Genomic DNA, 20,747 nt, shown 5'->3' with positions numbered 1-20,747 from the left:
TTCTTGGTTTTGGAATGAAGTGGTAGGTTTCATCGAGGATTAAATCGGTGCTAAAAGTCCTTCAGATTGCGACGAAATCATGCCAAGAGTTGCAAGGGACAATGAAATTATTCAGTTCAGTCTTCGTTGCTGAACCAAGTGCAGAACCCATCGCTCGCAGAATTCACTTTCGCATACTGTCAAACTAAATCTGATAATGGATCTGTAATACAGTAATAAATTTGGCGGTATCTCTGTATTAGACAACGTGCTTTTTGAACGATCCATCGATGGAACTTGATTTAAATCTGAAATTCTTAGTACATGTCATTTCGGTGACAAGAAAAGTTGTGAAGAGTTCATATCTACGAAGAGGTCAATTGAGATCGCGGGAGAAAATGTAACCGAGCAGGTCGTAATGTGAATATGAAAGCAATTAGAAGGAAGGGGAATCAAGGCCGACGACCTTGAAATTTCCGACTGGTAATTGAAATCGAGTGGAAAGCTGATGAAACCTGATTTCGCGCCGTTGAATTATCGTAAATGGAATGAGCGGTGCCGTCATTCCGTGTTACGCCGCGAGAAATAGGGAAGGTGAAGTCGATTTAAAGTACCTACCTCTTTTCTAATCTTTGTGACGACCTAATAAACTTCCGTGATTACCATCGGCACGTAATTAAAGACTTTCAACATTGAACGTTATTCTTTTTCTCGCGACAGGTTTGATATTCGCTTTTCGGAAAAAGCGCGAAGTAGCTTCTATGACACTCTAAGTACGCCGTAATATTTAATTACGCGAAAAATCGGACAGTATTCCTGAACCTTGTACTTGATTTGAATAAAAATACAAATCCTGAACATTTTATTTTATACATATGTTTATTTCGTCTTTTGTGAATTTCGAAGGGCAAAAAATAAAAAAAGATGTTAAAATAGTCATTAACTTAGTACAAGATATTTCAAGTTTCTTAATGCTATTTGAAAAAGTATTGTAATTTCTTTTAAATCGTTTGTTAAAGGGTTCGAACTTACGGCATTTTGAAAATCTGTCAAAGAAATATTATTTTTTGAGATATAATAGCCAACGTTATATTTGAAAGAGAAGGTACTTTGGTAAAAATTTAATGAAGTTTAGAGTTATGAACAGTTATATTATAACTTTTAATTTAATTTAGTAACTAAAGAGTAAAGTTACTTGGGATCTAGATGTAATACTTTTTCTGCAGTTACTGCGCACAAAAGATGCACAAAAATGGGTTTGAACCCATTTATTAAACGAAAACAGTACGACGTTATTTTGATGTGTTTCTGATTTATTACACATATCTGGATATGACGAATTGAATGAAACTATAATCCGTTTTCGCATGTCGCGGGTTTTTAAAAGCGAGTGTTTATATTTCACACGCCATATATGAGATACACGTGCTCGGAGGTAATGTGAAATAGCCGCAGGTGCGCGTCCTTGCAGCCTGATTATCCTTTTGGGAAGGCCAATCGTAAAAAAGGAGCGTGTCGCGTTTATATTTCTGCGTATTTCACATCAAGGAAACGCATTATGCGTGCGAGGTCAAGAGCGTTTCCTGTCGCCTTCTATTAGCGATTCCATTGCGAGTCTATTTCTTTATCTAGTTTGTACTTGTTACTTGGTAAGCGCGTTAACACGAAGGACCCGTCACGCTTACATTATCACGCAGTCGAGAATACCTTGACACATCGCGAAATTAGTATTCGCAAATATTAACTTCATACAGATAGAGAGAGAGAGAGAGAGAGAGAGAGAGAAACTTAAAAATTTTTTTGCAGTAGAAGTATACGATAATTAAAACATGCGACGCGTTTCATGTTTCTCAAATACCGCGAATCGCGGAGGGTTTTCCGATTGCACAGCGAACATCTCGCCAAGATAAGCTTCGTCGATGCATTTCGGTCCATTCGAGCGCAACGCGGCGTGAAGACGCTGGAGAGACATGCCAACGACTTCTTTTGTCTCAAGAGTCCGGGAAATGCAGTCGTCTGTTCTTTTTATTTTTCCATAATCTCTCGGAACCGGAGACGAGTGCACTACGGGGGCGTCCTTCTTCATCCCGGCCCTTTTCATCGTCGCGCCTAAATATACATCGTGACCCCCGTGCGCGCGCTCCTAAAACCCGATGCAAGGGGTGCGTCGTAAAAACAACCGACGGAAATAGCCGGGGAAAAATTGAACGGGCGCCACGACGCGCCGCGATGTGACGCGACGCGACGAGACGAGACGAGACGCGGCGCGATGCGACGCGACGGGCGGTCTAGGATCTTCGTGGACTGTCTTTTAGTGCCGACGCATTTTAATGCCAATGTCGACGCCTGACGTAACTAGCCGCCTCTCTGAAGGTTCATTGTACCTTTTCGTATAGGTTGCCTTGTGAAAGACACTCTCTCATACACACACGATAAAGGACACTATAATTATTTCACGGAATCCTGTTGAATGTAATTATGAGGTATTAGCTTGACATATTAGGGCTCGCCATTATTAACACATAATTATTCTTAAAGCATCGGAATAATCTTGTTGATGAAATTGACCCTTATTTATAATCTTTGGAGTACGTAAATAACACACACACACACACGTACACACAGTCGCTAGATAAATTGCTGCACGGATGATAATTCATCGAGATAATAGTAGCGGGATACTTTTCCCTCGCTATCGGTCATCAGTTAATCGATATTAAGCGTCTATTAAGCAATTCAGGACAATTATGAAGGGAGGCGTTTCTTTTCGTAACAAATGTGCCAAGATGGACTCTTCTTGATTAGACAGCTACTTGGAATGCTCGTTACATCGCATTAATACTAGCGAAAATATCCTTCTAGCAACACGTTTACAACCCATCGACTGAGATTATTCCTGCGCTCAGAGAAAAACATGGCAATGGCAAATTATATAAAGTGTCTGACGAGTCCCAAAGCACGTGAGCAGGTTGTATTGTAATGTACAGGTGACAACTGTAAGAGTTTTGTGTGTAGAATTGTAATGTGTGTATAATAAACAGTTTAATAAACTGTTTCGTATGTATTACAAATAAAGTGTTACTTACTATAACTATAAAATAGTTCACTCGACTATACATATTAATTCTACATACAAAACTCGCAGAGTTGTCTATACACTCTCATCTATACACTCTAAATTTCTTAGAGTGAGACTTCACTCCAAAGTAGTAAAAATTGCGCCAGTCAAAGTTAGAGCGAGAACTTCAAACGAGTGAAAATATTGCTCGCTTGGAGTGAGTTCTCACTCGTTTGGAGTGAAATTCTCGCTCTAACTTCAACTGGCGCAATTTTCACTATCTTGGAGTAAAGTCTCACTTCAAGAAATTTAGAGTATACATATATAGTTGCCATGTCTTTCTCTCTGAGTGTACAGAAATGATTTATCGTGATTTTCCTATTTATTCTTTTTTTCTAATTTGAAGAGCATTCTTACACGAACGTCGCCTCAACGGCGACGCGCGAATCACTTCCTGCGAAGTACCTCGTGACGTGTCGTTGACTGGGCTGTGCTAAAGGCCGCGATAGCACGTTCACACGATTTTACATACTTGTTCGCGCGTGCGACGCTCTAGAAGGCCTTACAAAGCGCGTGTAGAACACGCGATGATTCACGGCGCTTTTGTGCCGGGGCGAAGTCTCGCGCGCGAACGGCCGAGGTTTATTAACCTCCGGCGCGCAGGAACGACAGGATCGCGAACAATCCTTACGGGGAATCTCCTTGTGCCTCTGTCCAACGAAGAATCTCGCCACTGCTGTAAGAGAGTGACCGGTGCTGGAAACTAATTAACTCCCTCGGACGCTGGGAATCTAAATTGCGCGCCTTGTAAAATGCGCGCGTGTCAATTACGCTCCTTCAGCGCGCGCTCGCCGCGTTATTTCGGGAATGGTTTATTAGCGTTTAATATTAGAATGTTTCATCCGAAACGTTAGTTCAGTTAGCGCTTTTAAGCTTCGACGTGATAATTATCATCAACGGTGTCTGCAATCGACCGGCATAAGGAGATCGATTTGTTACGACATTAGTGGAATCGTTCAAGCCGCGCGATTGGAATTGATGCTCGCTTGGCTTTAAAATCATTCGCACAACAATGTTCAGCTCTATCGTCAGACAGACATGTTTAAGGGGATGCCAAAGTGGATGACAAACACAAAAAGTGTCGATAACATCCAGACGATTGTATTAAAATGACTTGCCAAGTAAGCACTAACACGATCACCCTACCTTTTTCATATTTCTTGTACATGCAGGCTGTCCCATTCCAAACAAGTCAGCCGAGTATCTTGAAAACTGAATCTGATAGACGAAAATGTGTTTACGTTAATTATTTGGATGTCAATTCTCAAAATTTGTATCATTTTAAGTTATATATTAAGTAATGCTCCAGTTCATTTTACGATGTAATACGATGTAAACTTTACGGAAAAGAGACAGTATTTTGTCAGTAAATGTTTCAAGTATGATGTTCAAGTATCCCCTTCAGTCGACAGATTTAACAACTTAATAACATTAACCTTAATGATTGCTAATGCATTAGTTATTACATAAATAGTACACTGTTAAATCCGTAGTGTCAAATTATACTCAATTTGAGTTATTTTTAACCATTTTTATAAGTCGCCACTGCTTCTACTAAATATGTCGTTAATTTAACTAATGTAATGGAGTTAAATAATTTAACTTAAGAAATGTATTAAATTTGACTAAAATTTAGTTTATTTTTTATTATGTGCACGTTAATGTAACCTTTGTAAAAAATGACTTAATATTGTTTTAAATAGGTTGATTAGATGTGATTGTTTTTTTAAACACATGTTTTGTGTTAAAATAGTAAATTTTGACACACATGATAGTTAAAAATAACTAAATATTATTTAACTCAAGAAATTGGTTTAAATTTGACCCTCCAATATTTAACAGTGTAGTGAGTTAATGCCAATGTAGGATCATTTTGACTCTTCAAATTGTTTTTTTACTTATAATTTGCCATAACTGCCATTTTCAATAATTTCTTTTATAGGAGAATAATGTAATACCAATTGCAAATATTTCTTTTGTTAAGCCGTTGCAGCCGTAGATCAAAATAATTAAAACTGGCAATTTAGGGTTAAGCTCGCGGCACGTGCTTGCGATTTCAATAGCGCGTCCCGGACGTTCGTTTCGTTCGTGCATTTTGGCACCGCGAACAAGCATAAATTTCCGCAACGGTTTATCGCGTGAGCGGACTTGGGAAACTAAATTAAGTTATGGGGTTATGAGTAATGGTTACTTGCGCTCTCGTTGGTTACGTCTCATTGCTTTCCTTCCACGTCGCGGCGTTACGCTTTAACTATGTACGCGTTCCCCCTCGGGTGGAACGCCTCGCAACTGTTCCAATTTACAAACGTAGAATGTGCAGCGGCCATTTTCATTAGGCACATTCGCCGGTGGTAGGCGACGACGATAGCGAGGGGGGCCAGGGGTCACATAATGTGACATCCTGCCGTCGGTTCATCTGCCGACCGTATTACCATATGCGCCACTTCTCTCGTCTTTTATAAGCGCGACTCTTCCTCTCGCACGCAGCGGTGCTCAATGCTCGAAGAGCTTCATTCGCGATTGGCGATACTTTAAGTTTAACGCCGTATGAACCTCCAAGCCTTCTTCGGGGTGCAATTTACACTCCACGCGCCTGTTGGGGAGTTCATCAGATTTGACGTTTGGCAAAGAATAATTTATGGATTATTCTTTGAGTAACTATTTCAACTTTTTGGTACGATCTGTCTTCTTCGTCGATTCCCCGATCTCGCGACTGCATGAGTGATTAGAGGCGGAGTAGCAAACGGAAGATGGTACTGTTTTTAAAACAGTGTGACTTCTCTTCTTGAATTTTTTAAAAATCCGCTTAAACTCTCGCTTCCCAGATGTGCACGTCTGATATTAAATCCCCAAGTAGTATTTAACACAAAATTGCGTTTGCCAAGCTTTTATTCTCGACGGCCGACCACACATCTCCCCAACCGATGTTCCCGCCATCAATTTTAAGAGTCCTCGACAAATGCTCTCGCCGTCGAGTCGTCGTTATCGTCGCCCGCTTTCCCGCGGCAGCGACGACAGTGGCGGCTTGATTGTAACGGCTTGTTGGCGGACTCGTCTAATCTCTATATTATCCCCCGGGACGTATCGAGACGGCCGAACAGCCGGATGCCGTTAGATATGATTTTTACGAGTGTGCGTCGTGGAACGCGCGCGTAAACAGCTCCGCGGCCTTATGGCCACCACGTGCAGGCGGAAGATACATTTCGTGCGGGGCCCCTAAAACATCCGGGACGCTCGTGCGTGGCGGAACACGCGAGTCCCTCTTGCTGGGTCGAGGGTGTCTCGTGGAAGGCTCGATTCTGATTCCCCATTAAGGTTGCGCGAAGATTGGAAGAGTTGTCGCGTAACGCAATAATTCCGGAATTTTATGGCGCAATTAGTTGCTCGTTATGGGACAGAAGAGCGAGCCCTGATAGCCTCGGCCATGAAAATTTCGGCTTCCCTTGTGCTGTGGGACCTTTCCCACGCTGTAAACTTTTGAGGCAATAAAAATATAAAAGGGTACTGCAAGGAGAGATACCGTAAGAAATAAAATTCAGAGCATAGCTATTGTTCCGTAAAAATATTCCACGGGTTTTGTTAAACAAAAACAAAATGTACGGAAAAAAAGTTGGTTGCATTAATATCAGGTTTTGGTCTTAATAAATAAACTAACGTGTTTTGATTGAAGCAAACAGAATTTCTGGTGTTCTTATGACCCAAATTTGTTTCTAAGAACCAGAGATTTCGTTTCCTTCAAACGCATTGGCTTGTTCGTTACAACCGAATTTATTTTTTCTGTTGAATATTTAGCTCGACGAATGTAACTGCTTCCTGAAATTTATCAGATTTCTTTATAATTCTGTGAGACAGGCTTTCTATAATTAAAGAGTAAAAGTCATCGGCAAAGAACACCTACGGCTGAACGTGACTTTGAGATTCCACCGTCGCGCGAGTAAACGCACGTCGTGTGCACGGCGTGATATTTATGCAGACGAAATACGATTTTGTTTAAACATCAGTGACTTTCTAGTCGCGGCGCATTCTCGGCCATATGTAGCGGAGTCGCTTCTTTTTCCCGCAACCTAAATACCTCCCGACGAATATCTCATGTCAAGTCTGTTTGAGCAGCATGAAGGTTCAACGAACTGTCATTAAAACGAGCGCCCAGTTAGACGTATTGTCGTTCGAGCAGATGTCCTGCAGAAAACGCGCGCTAAGCAAATGGAAAGGGATTAGAGGGATCGACACGTAACACTGTGGCCAGTGATACGTGTCCGATGAACAATACGCGGAGTCAAACTGAAAAAGGTCTCCGACAAAGTTGGGCGCGGACGTCACTCAGAAGATAATGGAACATTCATAGCCGTACAATTCACTACAATATTTTATTCAACGTGTAATTTATCAAAAGTGTCGAGTCAGTCAAAGAGTTCGGTTCAATCTCTCATTCAGTAAAAACGTATTACTTATCGATTCAGCAATAGCCACCTATTGTCTATGATCCTTGGCCAACGTTCTGGAAGTATTTGTACATTTCTACCGTAGGAAGAGAGATCAGGTTTATCGTTGAAGAACAAAATTTTTTGACTCACTCAATAAATGTAACTTTTAAAAGTTGAACAAGAGGGAATTTAATTCTCACAAATGTTCTCAAATCTTTACTCGATATCATTTCATACATTTTCGTTCAATATTTTCCCTTTTTATTAGTTGCAATATTCATAATCAATGAGCAAGATGGCGTCCTTTTTTTCATTCTTTGTTATTTTCGTTCCCCAGAAACGATCGTCGTTGTATTTGATACAAGAGTGTACGCATCTCTCTCTCTCTCTCTCTCTCTCTCTCTCTCTCTCTCTCATACACATATACACACTGATTCTCTCTGGTAGATACACTCATCTAAATCAATAGCGTGATATTGCATTAAGGTCTTTTTTTCCGGGGGGATGACCGTCATCAGATGCCATCTGCCATTTCAATGCTCTCGGTAAATCCAGGATTTTGATGTCACGTCGGACCCCGCGTCTGAATAATGTATGCACACGATGTGTGCACGATGTGCGTAAGAGGAGATGGCGTGTGGGAAAGTGTTGAATAGCGCGGAATGAAATATCGTGTGGCGCATACACGGGTATACGTTAAGTGTCAGAAATAAAATATCGACATTTGCCATAGAAGATACGAAACGCTGATGTTACATGTGGCATACATTTAAATCGCAACTGTTGTAAACTCAAGGCACTGTAAATTCACTGGTATTATCATACTCGGCGAAACATCTGTGATTTATATATAATAAAATAAGTATGTTTTTTCCTGATTCAATGCTCCTCATACAAGAAGAGAGATTTATAGTAAACATTGCTATGGAATCTTGTAACCGAAGAATAGATCAACATTTTGTAATAATTGGCTACCCTTTCCTTCCATATGTGTGTGTGTGTGTGCTATTCATATTTCAGAAATTGAAACGTGCTATTAGAAAATTTGCTATATTTCTAGCGAAATTTTCTATTTCTAACGAATTTACTATGTTACTTAACAAGATAGATCTTATTCACAGTCTATCTCTGCACAAACACTACTGAAAATCTATAGTAAAATTAAAAAGAATTATAACATATAATATATTTTCTCCGTGCATAGAAACACCAATATTTTTTCTTTAAACGGAGACTTGCCCCCTCCACACACACACACACACACACATTGTGATCTCTAAATATCCGTTAAGTAATCTCACATTGTCGGCCTTTGCGCTTTAGCTCTTCTCATCAGCAATCAATACGTTTTACATCTGCACATTCCATGCGCTACGTAATATGATGCTTTATGAGCGTTTCAATTATACATTCACCATTGCATGTTGACATCCCACGACGTCTAGTTGTTCACGTTTAGGTCCAGGTAACTTGCTCTATGACTTGCCCTCGCTGATGACTTGGGCTATTTGCTACGTATCACAAAGTATCATGCTCACCCCCCGCGACGAACGACCCACCGATCAGGGCGGCATTTTTTCTGATTTCAGCACGCGAACAATGTGCGGAAGGCGGCGGCTGACTATGTGGCCCGTCGTCAGGCCCGCAAGATCTCGATGACACGCTCGATAACCTCGGCCCTGGCGCTTCCGATGAGCCAGTTGAGCGATGTGGCCTTCCTGCCGAACGCCAAGGCTGGTACCTTCTTCGCCCGCGACAACGTCTCCAACTTCATCGGCTGGTGCCGCAACAGCCTCGGCATCATCGAGTGCCTGCTCTTCGAAACCGACGACCTGATAATGCGCAAAAACGAGCGGCATGTGATACTGTGCCTGCTGGAGGTGGCCCGTCGCGGCGCTAAGTTCGGTATGCTCGCGCCGATGCTCGTGCAGATGGAGAGGCAGATCGACCGCGAGCTCGCCGCCGAGAACAAGGCGAATGGCGCCAGCAACGAGGACAGTGACGACGAGTATGCCGATGATATGCAGGAAGAGGTGCCCTGCCTCATATACGGCCCGCAGCCGCAGATCGTCACGAACGATCTCAAGAGCCTCGACGAGATGGTGAGTGAAGTTATGATCTTGGCATTTAGGATAGTTGATGCGACGAGGGTTTCTCGTTTACGCTTTCGAACGGCCGGAACGCCGTAAAACCCCACGACTACATTCTACTCGAGCCGTACACATTGCACTGAAGAAAATCGGATAAAACAAACCAAGTTTCAGGATTATGAACATTCTTTTTGTGCATTCAGAAAGGTTGTTCGTCATTTTTGGCGTGAATTTGCGAACTCAGTCGTCTTGTCTAATGAGGAGGAATTATCTCATTGAAAAACGAATTCTCCCGTTGAACAAGCCGGAGGATTCACAAGCTTGTCATAAAATTACGGATAACCTTTCTATCCACGAGTTTAGTGTGTTGTGGGGTCGTTTATGTTTTATGATTTCTCTTTCTGTTCGTGTACAATGTTTCTGAAAATCCGCGGCAGGTTTGGCCTTCGTAGTGACTAAACCCGCGAAGGTTTCAGGATTCAAGATGACGATCGTTTGAGCGAGATTTTTCCTCGCAACTTGTTGGCGACTTGGAGAAGCTTCCCGGCGAGTCGCGCGGTGTCGATTCCGATAACTCGCCGATTAAATCTCCACACGGCTTCGAGTGCATTTCAATCGCGTGTTTCGTCGCATACACCTCCGCCAATGGCGGCCGTAACGCGCCGCAGCTATGAAAATAACTCCGCGCCCTTAGGTGCATCCGGGCGTATTTACGGCGGTTCAGGGCCGCCGGCCGTGAATATCGTACGATCGGAAATAAGGGTGCGGCGTATCGCCGTCGGACGAACGTTGTGATGCTTAAATTTAACGGGGTGCTGGTACTTTGACTCCTTCGTTATGGGACACAAATACCAAACGCGACGCGCATCGGGAACGTCGTTGGCCGACTCTCATCGGATAAACAAGCTCGTCTCTTGGATTACTTCAGATCGCGGACAGTCGCCGGCTTATTTTCCCTTTTACTCCTTTCTCACGGAGCTCTCAATTCGCCTCAATTCGCGCGCGTTATTTATACACAGAGTGTCTAACACAGGATTATCAAAAGCATGTGTGTGTGGTTAAATCAAACTGGAAAAAAATATCTCTACCATTTTTCAAACGAACTCGTACAATTTCGGGATATTAATAAAATAGGATTGGCGAATCATTGCGTACGATATCGTGCAGCGAGCTTTGTCTCTTCGAAAATAACGGCGCGATTGCTTTGATCTTTCTCAACCTCTTATTTCTTCTTTTCTAATCTTCCACAAAATATTACTTTTTTCATCTAGCTCATCTTCCCAAATCCTTTTCTATACTGCCTCATCATCTCCATCTAACTCTTTAAACCATCCTTTTGTACTCTGACCGCATATCCACATAACGTCTTATATTCTATCTTGATCCTTTCCGTAAAACATACATAACTTGTCTATTTTCTCTTTTTCCAATATTTATTCGTACTTTCTAGATTCCTACAAATTCTCCTTCTTTAAATACCTGGGGTTACCTTCTATTTTTATTTCTTTATATCTCTTATTACATTCCAGAAATCCTGCTTTCCTGTCATTGTCTCTGTAAATCTCTCTCTCTCTAGATTATTTCTACCTCTAAGTTCAACTCTCCATTTCTTATATCTTCCAATACCTCAATCTCCCATTCATTCCTATCACAAAAATTTACCCTTCCTTTTCCATAAAAATGTTTCCAATTTCCTTTGTCTTTTTCTCTCCAACACTTCTTCGCTACACTTTCTTCTTTATATTTCATTACCTTCTCCTCATCGTTCTAATATCGGTCAATTATTATAAATTAACTGGTGTAATGGTCATAACGCGCGCGGCGCGTTAAATGTCCCGTCCGTCCGTCATGCGCGCGAGTCGCTGACGGCTCGCCGCTGCTTCTTCGCTTTGCCCGCGACATTAATTGCACCGCCGCTGGCGGAGAATGCGACGCGTCGAGTGACGTCCCCCGTGACGATGGTAATGTAATATTCTCGATATTTCGCGGGCCCTCATATCGTCGGACGTTCCGTATCTTGCTTACGCTTCCGTCGCAGACGGAGGCGCGACGCAACAATGGCCGGGGTCCCCCACGGAGGAACTTCGGGGGAGATTCGATCTTTATTTCAACCGTCCCGATCGTTCGTCTCCCGTTAACAGTGTTGTGTTCGCTTGAGGCTTGATATAGAGTGAGAAACGCTTGAAATACTTAAACACCTTATCGTTCGTATAATCTAATCGGTCGGTTATTATTAAGTTATCTGGTCGGTATACGAATTATCCAATTATAATTTAGGGACATTTCGACGTGCTGATGCCGAAATAGGAATTCCAATCACTAATTGATTAGTACTTTAGTGTTTGGTAATTCTAAATGGATACTTTGATCTTTTCTCACGTCATATGGAAGAGTGGAAGTCGCAAAACAGATATTTGAAAGTAAATTTAATTCGTAGTTGCAAAAGAAAATTCCCCCCTTGTTGTTAGATCAAAGGGAATCTCGACACTTCAGGGAGATCCAAACACTGTGTAATGATAGGTCTTTAGACACATAACTGTTAAATTGATATATAAAAGCACCGCAACGATGAATTATATTATTTAAACACGATTTTCACAGATAAAGGCTAATTCTTGTTTACCTATCGCATATTTCTCGTGAAACGGCATTTTGCACGTTATTATATAAAATTACTTAATTGTATGTAGAATGATTTATAGTGGGTTCAATTTACTGATCTTGTGGAAGAAAATTATATAAATACAGCTCTTTGAAAATAATTCATTCCAGGAGAACTCGGCAAATATTGCCGACCTCCCGCATGTCGAAATATCCCTAAACTGCCTTACCATATAATTGCTTGATCGGCGAATTACTGATAAATTATATGATATATCACCCGGCGAATTATCCAATTGTTGGATTAATTACCTGTTAACGTCATCGCGTGCTACTTGAGCGATTGGAAAGGCGGCGCGGTATAACAATTTAGCCGAGAACCGCTCGTATTGACTAAAAATGGCGGCTTAGTCGACTCGAGTGTGTCTAACGGCGGCGATTACCGGCGGCGATACACGCGACCGGCATACGTGTAAGCGTGGCTAAATCGCGGCATTTCACGAAGCGGAATAATTCCTTCCCCGGGGCTTGCGCAGCGCCGCGACGTTATCGCCGCGGCGCGCGGCTTTGGCGCGTACAGAGATTCCAGGACGCTTTCCCGCGTGTCTCGGTGTACCAAACGCTTGTGGCGAACCTCGGTAGGTTTACGAGCGCCTTATCTTTCGGGAGAAAATTTCGTCGTAATCGCGGTTACGATAAATCTTCCCCCTTTTTATGAGACGTCCGTCGGGTATCGCGTTGTGTTCAGGATCAACGATCCGAAAAGTGCCCGAGACTAAAAGAGAGTTCTTTATTTATATCGCACGTCGATATCTCTCTTAGCCAGAATCTCCTTCTGCATGTTGCAAAGTGAGATCAAAATTTGGCAGAAAGTAAAAAAAATTGAAATCGCAAAGAAAGCATATTGTACACATATATAATATATGATTGTCGCTGTTATTATTGTCTGTTAAAAATTCAAACGGCTTTTATACATACGCTAAATATATTGTCGTTTCACATTGCAGTATTTCGTACAACTTCAAGTTCGCAAAGTCATTTTCATAGAGACGATACCTTCAGGTTCTTCTAATTAAATATTGATATAAATAATTAATAATGATTGCAATAATTAATATAATAATAAATAATAGTTAAATTAAAGAAAAAATACGTATAAATCGATCTCACGTAGTGTCGCACATCACAAAAATTGAGAAATAATTTCTGCCTGTGCGTTGGCGGCAAATGTGAAGCCCGATAAAAAAATATCGGCGTTTTAAGTAACGGTATCGTTATCGGCGAAAAAGTCTATACTTTTAATGAAGATATAGTCTTTTTTTTCTTTGTTTTTTTTTATAAACGAATAGTCATATTGTACAATTGTGTCGGCCTGCCAAACTAAAGAGTCCACACGACAGTATCGGTACGCGCGGTTAGTATCGCAATATCGTTAACACCCCTAATAGATAGCGTTAGCGCGGCAGCACGTTTAAGCGAGTACATAGCGCGCGTTACCGCCGTAAGTCTCGTGGGAGCGTCATTATGGCCGCCGTTAGAGCGTATTGTGCGTCGATTTTCGCGATCGGTTGCCGATATCGCCGGATAAATTTCACTTTGCGCCGCGGGGAGGCCGACGGCAGGCCTCAAGTAGTAATATACCGTGAAAGCGTTGCCCTCCGATTCCAATAAAGTAGAGGCGAGCCGAGCCGAGCCGAGGAGAGGCGATTCGAAGCCGCTGCTTTGTCGGCTCCGTAATTAACGGAAATATTTACCGCGTCGTCGCTGTGCGAAAGTAGCGAAATGTAACCAGGATCGGATCTAAGTTCTCCGTTGATCACGCGAGTACACGAACTTCGTATATCACAGTGAAGTCTCGCCGTGATTTTCACGTGTGCACGCGCTATTTTTACAAATCGTATTCCTCCACTTTCTTGCCGAAAGCAAGAAGCTACAATTGACGAGAATCAGACTGCCACGTTGAAAAGCATTTCCCAAGTTGACGTTTCGGCTCCGTATTAGTTCTACAAATTTTATTCAACTCGAAAGGTTGAAAGAAGAATTTATTTAAGAATTATTTAATATTCGATCATCTTTCAATACCCCATCCGCGTTGAATCTCTATTATTAATTGTAATAAACAATCTATTAATTATGCAACTCAACTGCAGGTAGATTATGTGATAGATTAATGACAAAAATATTAAATAATATACTAATTCGAAAACGCGTAAATTAAGCAACAAAGTCTCTTTTGTTGTCGATAAAAATTTCAATGGGAAGTAGAGATTCAGAAGGGCTGGAAAAGAGATGGTGAGTTAATCATTGATTGCCTGACATCCTGCGTACTTCAGCCTGGGATTAATTATTGGTCGTCATTGTGATTAGGCACTCGAAAGTTCCACGCGAAGATATGAGTCGATCGGAAATATAGTGTTAACGATTGTGCATTAACAACAATCATCGAATGTATTATAGGTGAAATTTTCAATACGTTCCTCCTGGAACTATAATAATAACACTTTGAAAGTCCAGAATATTTTGAAAGTGTCAATTGTTTTGATCACTCGGCCGTTATGGTAGATGACAACAATGGGCGATCGATGACGTAGCCTTTCTAACCGACTTTAAAAATAGGTTTTCATTTTTTCCTTTATGTATGTTTGTTGATATATTTTCTCATAACTCGAGAACCATCAGAGATATTCGAGTGGAAATTTAGATCGATATTTATAGCCTGTGTGTGTGTGTCATTATTTGGCAATGTCGTAGCTTCGTGAACCTCTCCAATTACTCGTCAATTTCATGTGCCTATTTCATTCAAATATCGACTCACACACACATACACAAACACAGCTGAATAACAAATCTCTGAATACGAATCTATAATTAATTATGCTCTCTCAGTAACCTGTGTTGAGAACGTAATTCATTGGCCCTTCATGTTCCAATGGAATTTGCAGGATTGATGTGGAAGCAAGATTTCGTCGACTCGGGCGATCCATTTAATCTTTCAAAATGGAGATAACGCGTTTTACCTAGAACTATGTCACGGCTTTATCTCACACACAGGGGGGTAAATATCTTTGCTTCACGCAACATGTCGCGGACCTCGTTCGCCAGAGTCGACCCTGAGAGCGTTGGAAATGTTGAGTTGCGATTGAATCGAAACGCGACGACGATTACGTCGTCGTACCGTGTCAAGTGTCAGAGTGCTCAAAGCGGCGAGCTGCGCCTTTATTGATAATTAATCTAATCTCTCGTTCCGCCGTGAGACACGGCGACGCGAAGCGGCGGCATTCTCCGGAGCGTTCTCTTGCACTTCAAAGCCGTTCCTCGCGGCGGTGGCGGCGATTCGCACAAGGAGAAGGAGAAGAAAACGAGCGACGTAGTAAGAGCGCGTTTTATGCCGGCCATCGATTAGATTCGCTCTTGTCACGCGCGTTATCTTATCGCGAACGTTACAACTTTGTTAGTCGGCTTCTCTCTGTAAACAACGGGGCGACAATTTGCCTAATCGAGAACGATCCTGTGACAACAGTCCGGATACCTCGCTTGGTATTGTTTCATCGTCAACGACAAAGAATCTGTCGAATAACACTTAAGGCTCCTGTACTGGGATTCTGTAACTCGTTATTGGAGTTAACGACAGTTTCGTTATCGTTGCGCAGCTTTTCTACGGTATACAAAAGCTGCGCAACGATAACGAAACTGTCGTTAACTCCAATAACGAGTTACAGAATCCCAGTACTGGGGAGTCGCATCATCCATCTCTTTTTAATAATGTCAGAAGCGAGAAAACGCATGCTGAAAATTCCTGCAAAATACGTCGAGATAAACAGATATATCCACAAAACATTTGCGATCGATTAAGTACACCTCTAAAATACTCCGTACACTTTCCTTTTGTTCACAATCAACAGATAATTATAAAATAAATGTGACGTGCAATCGTCTTTTCTAACCTAATTTCCTCATTATCTTGTCATATTAATTTTCCGATTATCTATTGATTTTTAGAACAAAAGGAAAGTGTACGGAGTATTTTAGAGGTGTACTTAATCGATCGCAAATCGTCGTTTTGTGGATATATCTGTTTATCTCGACGTATTTTGCAGGAATTTTTAGCATGCGTTTTCTCGCTTCTGACGTCATTAAAAAGAGATGGATGATGCGACTTCCCAGGAGCCTTAATAACACTTACTTTCGTGGATAAAGTAAATTTTGAGATAACACCGTTTTTCTTTGTAGAGAAGTCGAGATTTCTCAGTCATTCTTGTTTATCTCGCGTGGTCATAATTAGACAATCACAGCGTCATCAGAATCTTATCAATTTTTCTTCATCGATAAGGAATCTGTTTGAAAATCTTACTCGAGTGATTATACAGGGATGATCGGTACGGTAACGTAGGTTTAAACATTTTTCATACGGATGATCTACATGAACAGACGAGCATTCTCCCAGCTAGGTCGTCAGATACCTAGGCATAATTTTTTGATATTCTTTTTTCTGATGGGAGAGGTTTTCCTCGACTCGCGCTATTCAGGGTCGAGCAACTTCCTGGTGTCGTGCGCGGCAATAAATGCCGTAAGTCGTGACGCGTTTGCGGAACTTCAGTCTTATACGCTCACGGGTGATTTCTGTGATTCACAATGACTGGGCGCTGCTTTTCGCGTCCTGCCGCGGTCCGCGATAAGATAGCGCGTTTAACAAGGCTGAATCTAATCGATAGTCGAGGTAAACTGCAACTCCGCTACGACGACGGCGGCGGCGACGGCGACGGCGACGGTGGTGGCGTTCGTGCGTACGTGTGTACGTGTGTGTATGTTTTGTTCCCTACGACAGGCCACGTCTCGCCGTAAACGGCGCAATGCAAAACCGAGCGTTGTCGTTGTTAGGTTAGATTGCCGTCAGCGTGTGTTCGCGCGGGTTATCGCGGAAGCGGATTCGCAACGCGCCGAGAGAAAGAGAGAGAGAGACGAGACTTTCTTTTTTTTTCGTAATTTATGCAGCCGAGATTTTTCGCCCGGCCGAAACAGTTAGCTGTTCGCGTCGCCTTAACGAGCATGCGATTTTAGCACTCGTCTCTAGTTTTCGTCTCGCTGTGACTTTCTACGGAGAGTACAGTTAACCGCGATATGTATCTCGAATTCTTTCCATTCACCCATCGGCAACGGCCTTTCAAGGCGTTAATTAATCTGCAATTTTTATGCGCATTTATCAGACTCGATAATTTTAATTGCGACCAATCGCGTTTGTATTCGCTGGAAAAGTCGATCCAGTCCGCCACGCGTTCCTTACGTTTGCTATCTCGCGCAGAAAAATCCTATCTCCGGGGAAATTCGCTTCCGCACAATCAGACTCCTAGTCGAAGGAAATGAATCGAAAAGATAAGAGTCAGGCGAGTCACGACATTGTCATGGGATATACGCGTGAAACGCTTACTGAGTGGCTACATACAGCCGGCGAGAAAGAGAGTACCGGATAACGGCAAATATTTTCCGAGGCTTGCGGTAGATTCTATTGCCAGGCTTTCGGGGAGGTTACCAACGCCCGTGCCAGACGGAGCTTCGCCTCGCACAAGCGCCGAAAGCCCGTATTGATCGCCGTTAGTCCATTTCGTATCAAGTTCAAGAGCAAAGTTACCTCGAAGAAGAAAGACTTCTTTTGCGCCGCTGTCGTCAGGTGTTTTAAAATAGTTAGTCTGTAAGCCTATTTTTCAATAACATTCTCACAATACATTAACAGAAACACATACATAATTAGAAAAGCATTGATCGTACCTGAATTCAAATAACTCAAGTCTCACAGCTATTTTCTCACTAATATTTTAACTAATTGGTATTTATTCTAATAGTGCACATTAGCATGCATTTATCGGTACACTGTGAGAAAAGAAATATCTACAAGATGGTAAATATTTTTTTTGGTGGAGGTACTAATCATATATTTACTTAAATCTGAATTCTTTTATTTGAATCTCAAATAAACGATTGCTTTCATGAAAAGCTAATGTTTTAAGAAAATATATATCTTTTTGTTTGAACAGTATTCTATATTAGTACAAATAAATAGAGTAAATAAATGTTCACTATTGTTTAGATATTTTAACATCTATCTTTCTTAATTATTGTCACGGGCCAATTATCTTAGGAATAAATTTCAGATGTCAGGCTTTCTTACCTGAGCCGTCACCTTGTGCCTTTTACATTTTCATGACTCTGTTCATCGTGATACACATACGTCATTTGGTGACGTGTCATCGACGTCGCCGCAAGTATTAACTATCTTCGTGTGTCAGGAAACGTGTCCCGTTATCTAAGGAAAATATTAGCTCGTCGTCGTTTTCACTCGTCTTCCGTCGATGTTGACGCTGCGACACGTTTCCGGCGATAAGCCCGCTTTTAGGAAATCCCCAACCGCGAAGATATATTTTTTTATCTGCTCGAGCAGGTCGGATCAGCGCCGCTTTTGGCAGCTTTCGCGCTCCAGATACCCGTTCTTGTCAAGAGTTTCCCCTGTCGCTTTCGATTTGAACGCTTTCAAACTTACGACGTAGCGCCTCCATCCTCGCCATTGTGATTATCGTATGAAAACAAAATTATTCCTTATTACTTGGAAATTTTTAACCTCTTTATTAATGATGCATGCTTCTGATTGCTTCGGCCTCGCGTGCGTTAACTATGAATTCACGCTCCTTATACTTTCTTAAAAGCGCGAGTAAATTGTTTATGCCTCGCTGTTTCTATGCTAGATATCATTAGTACACCTGTTATTTCAGAGTTTGCATACGTATCTTTCATGAATGTTTCTGCGCTGGTGATTAATAGTACAGCAACACAGCTAATGATTAATAGCCCGGCGATAGCTATTTCACGGTATGATTACCAGATTTGTTTTAATCACACGGTAATCACACGCAGCGAGCCTCATGTTAGAGGCTTATCCTGCGGGTGATACGATCGGCCGATGAGGCTACTTTCTAAATACCGTGTATCGCTATTGACAGTGACGCGTGTTTCGCGGAGACATGATTCAGCCGGGCTGATTCTCGAGTTCCCTAAAATTACCGCGAATTCTGTATTTGCACGCACACGTTCAATATTCATCTTCAGAAATAAAGCCGTGGAGCGTTCTCTCAACGAGAATCGATATGTCATTGTATACGGAGGGACATTTTGCGGTAATTAACTATCATTTCATCACACACACTATCACACACAGAAAAGTACATGCTGCACTCGAGTAAATACTCACTTGTTTCATGTATTTTGTAAGTTTATATATCTGCAAATTTATCATAAGTTCATCATAAGTATCACATTTATTCAAAATACATTCGGAATCCTAATAAGTTTCGCATCTCAATCAAGAATATTAATCTTTTATATGGTAATGTTGCTCGAGAGCAACATTAATTTTTCATGAGCTATATGCAGGAATGACAGATGTATTTATTTAACATCGTTGCTCTAGAGCAATATCTAATTATCTGTTCGTCAGTAACTCAGTAGTTTCGACTTTTTGCCACTGGATGACAAAAGTCGTTGAAAATATGTTTTCAAAATGATGTTTTGAAAATGATATAACTGCATTCAGGAAATATTATTTACTTTATTTAAACGCTAAAAAATTTGCTTCCTTAAATCTTTTTGAGTCTGTCAAATAAAGTGTTATTAGAACAAAAATTTGGTTTGCTTACTGCATAGAGTCAAATCAACGTTTTCTTTGATAAAGATTTATAATATTCTTGTAAAGAGAATAAATTCTTCTTTTGAGCACATAACAGTGAGCTTTTTTCAAGTTTGTGTGTGCGATGAATACATTTTAAGATTATCATCAAGGAAATATTATTTGTTGAAGTTAACCATTACTTAAACAAGGAAAGTAAACTGAATAATTGCTTTGTCTCAGCAATAGAATGGTACTTTTCTGTGCGTGTGGGCTACTTACATTTTAGGAACTGCAATATGATATTAAAAAACTTACTAGGGAAATTTGGTACTTAGAATATTTGGTACTTTGGTTAGTAAGATAGACCTTACTAACAGTCTACTCCTGCACTACTACGAATACAGTAAAATTGAAAAGAATTCATATGAATAAAAAAGCTATAATATCTCTGCATATAAACAAGTAATTCTGTCACGGTGATAAGATCACGTCAGCGGAATCGAGGCGATATTAATCGAGTCAGTCGCCGTTCCAAATTATCCTCGCTGATTACTCGATCGACCTTCGATCGGTGCGCTCGTCAGATTTATTTGCAATCCGCAGGAAAGAGTTCCTATTTGTCTAGCAGGGCGAGAGAGGAGGAGTCCTTCACACACAGGACTACCATAAATGGCATTGAGTCCTCTCGAGTCTACTCGTGTTAGTTATTACGTATATACAATTAGTCCGAGATGCTAACGGAGAGAGGACTGTTGAGCGGCGCAAGGTCTATTTGCGGTTAGAGTTCTTAGCTAATCACTGTCGAGCGCGAATGAGAGAAAAAGAGAGAAATAGAGAGAGAGAGAGAGAGAGAGAGAGAGAGAGAGAGAGAGAGAGAGAGA

At 41.5% G+C, this 20,747-nt stretch overlaps 1 protein-coding gene across 2 annotated transcripts in view; it reads left to right on the top strand.

The window, feature by feature from the left end:
• The window catches only part of LOC116849941 (GAS2-like protein pickled eggs), a 91,297-nt gene that overhangs the window by 24,387 nt on the left and 46,163 nt on the right, over positions 1-20,747 (top strand). For both annotated transcript variants that reach the window (XM_032827630.1, XM_032827628.1), the window contains exon 3: positions 9,111-9,623. In XM_032827630.1, the coding sequence (XP_032683521.1) occupies positions 9,111-9,623 (513 nt within the window). The remainder of the gene's footprint in view (positions 1-9,110; positions 9,624-20,747) is intronic.

This window comes from Odontomachus brunneus, unplaced genomic scaffold (genome assembly GCF_010583005.1).
Source record: "Odontomachus brunneus isolate Ranch 3 - 2012 unplaced genomic scaffold, Obru_v1 Obru_scaffold_128, whole genome shotgun sequence".
NCBI lineage: Eukaryota > Metazoa > Arthropoda > Insecta > Hymenoptera > Formicidae > Odontomachus > Odontomachus brunneus.
Note: the sequence above shows the minus strand (reverse complement) of the source record. Positions and strands in the feature narration are given on the sequence as shown.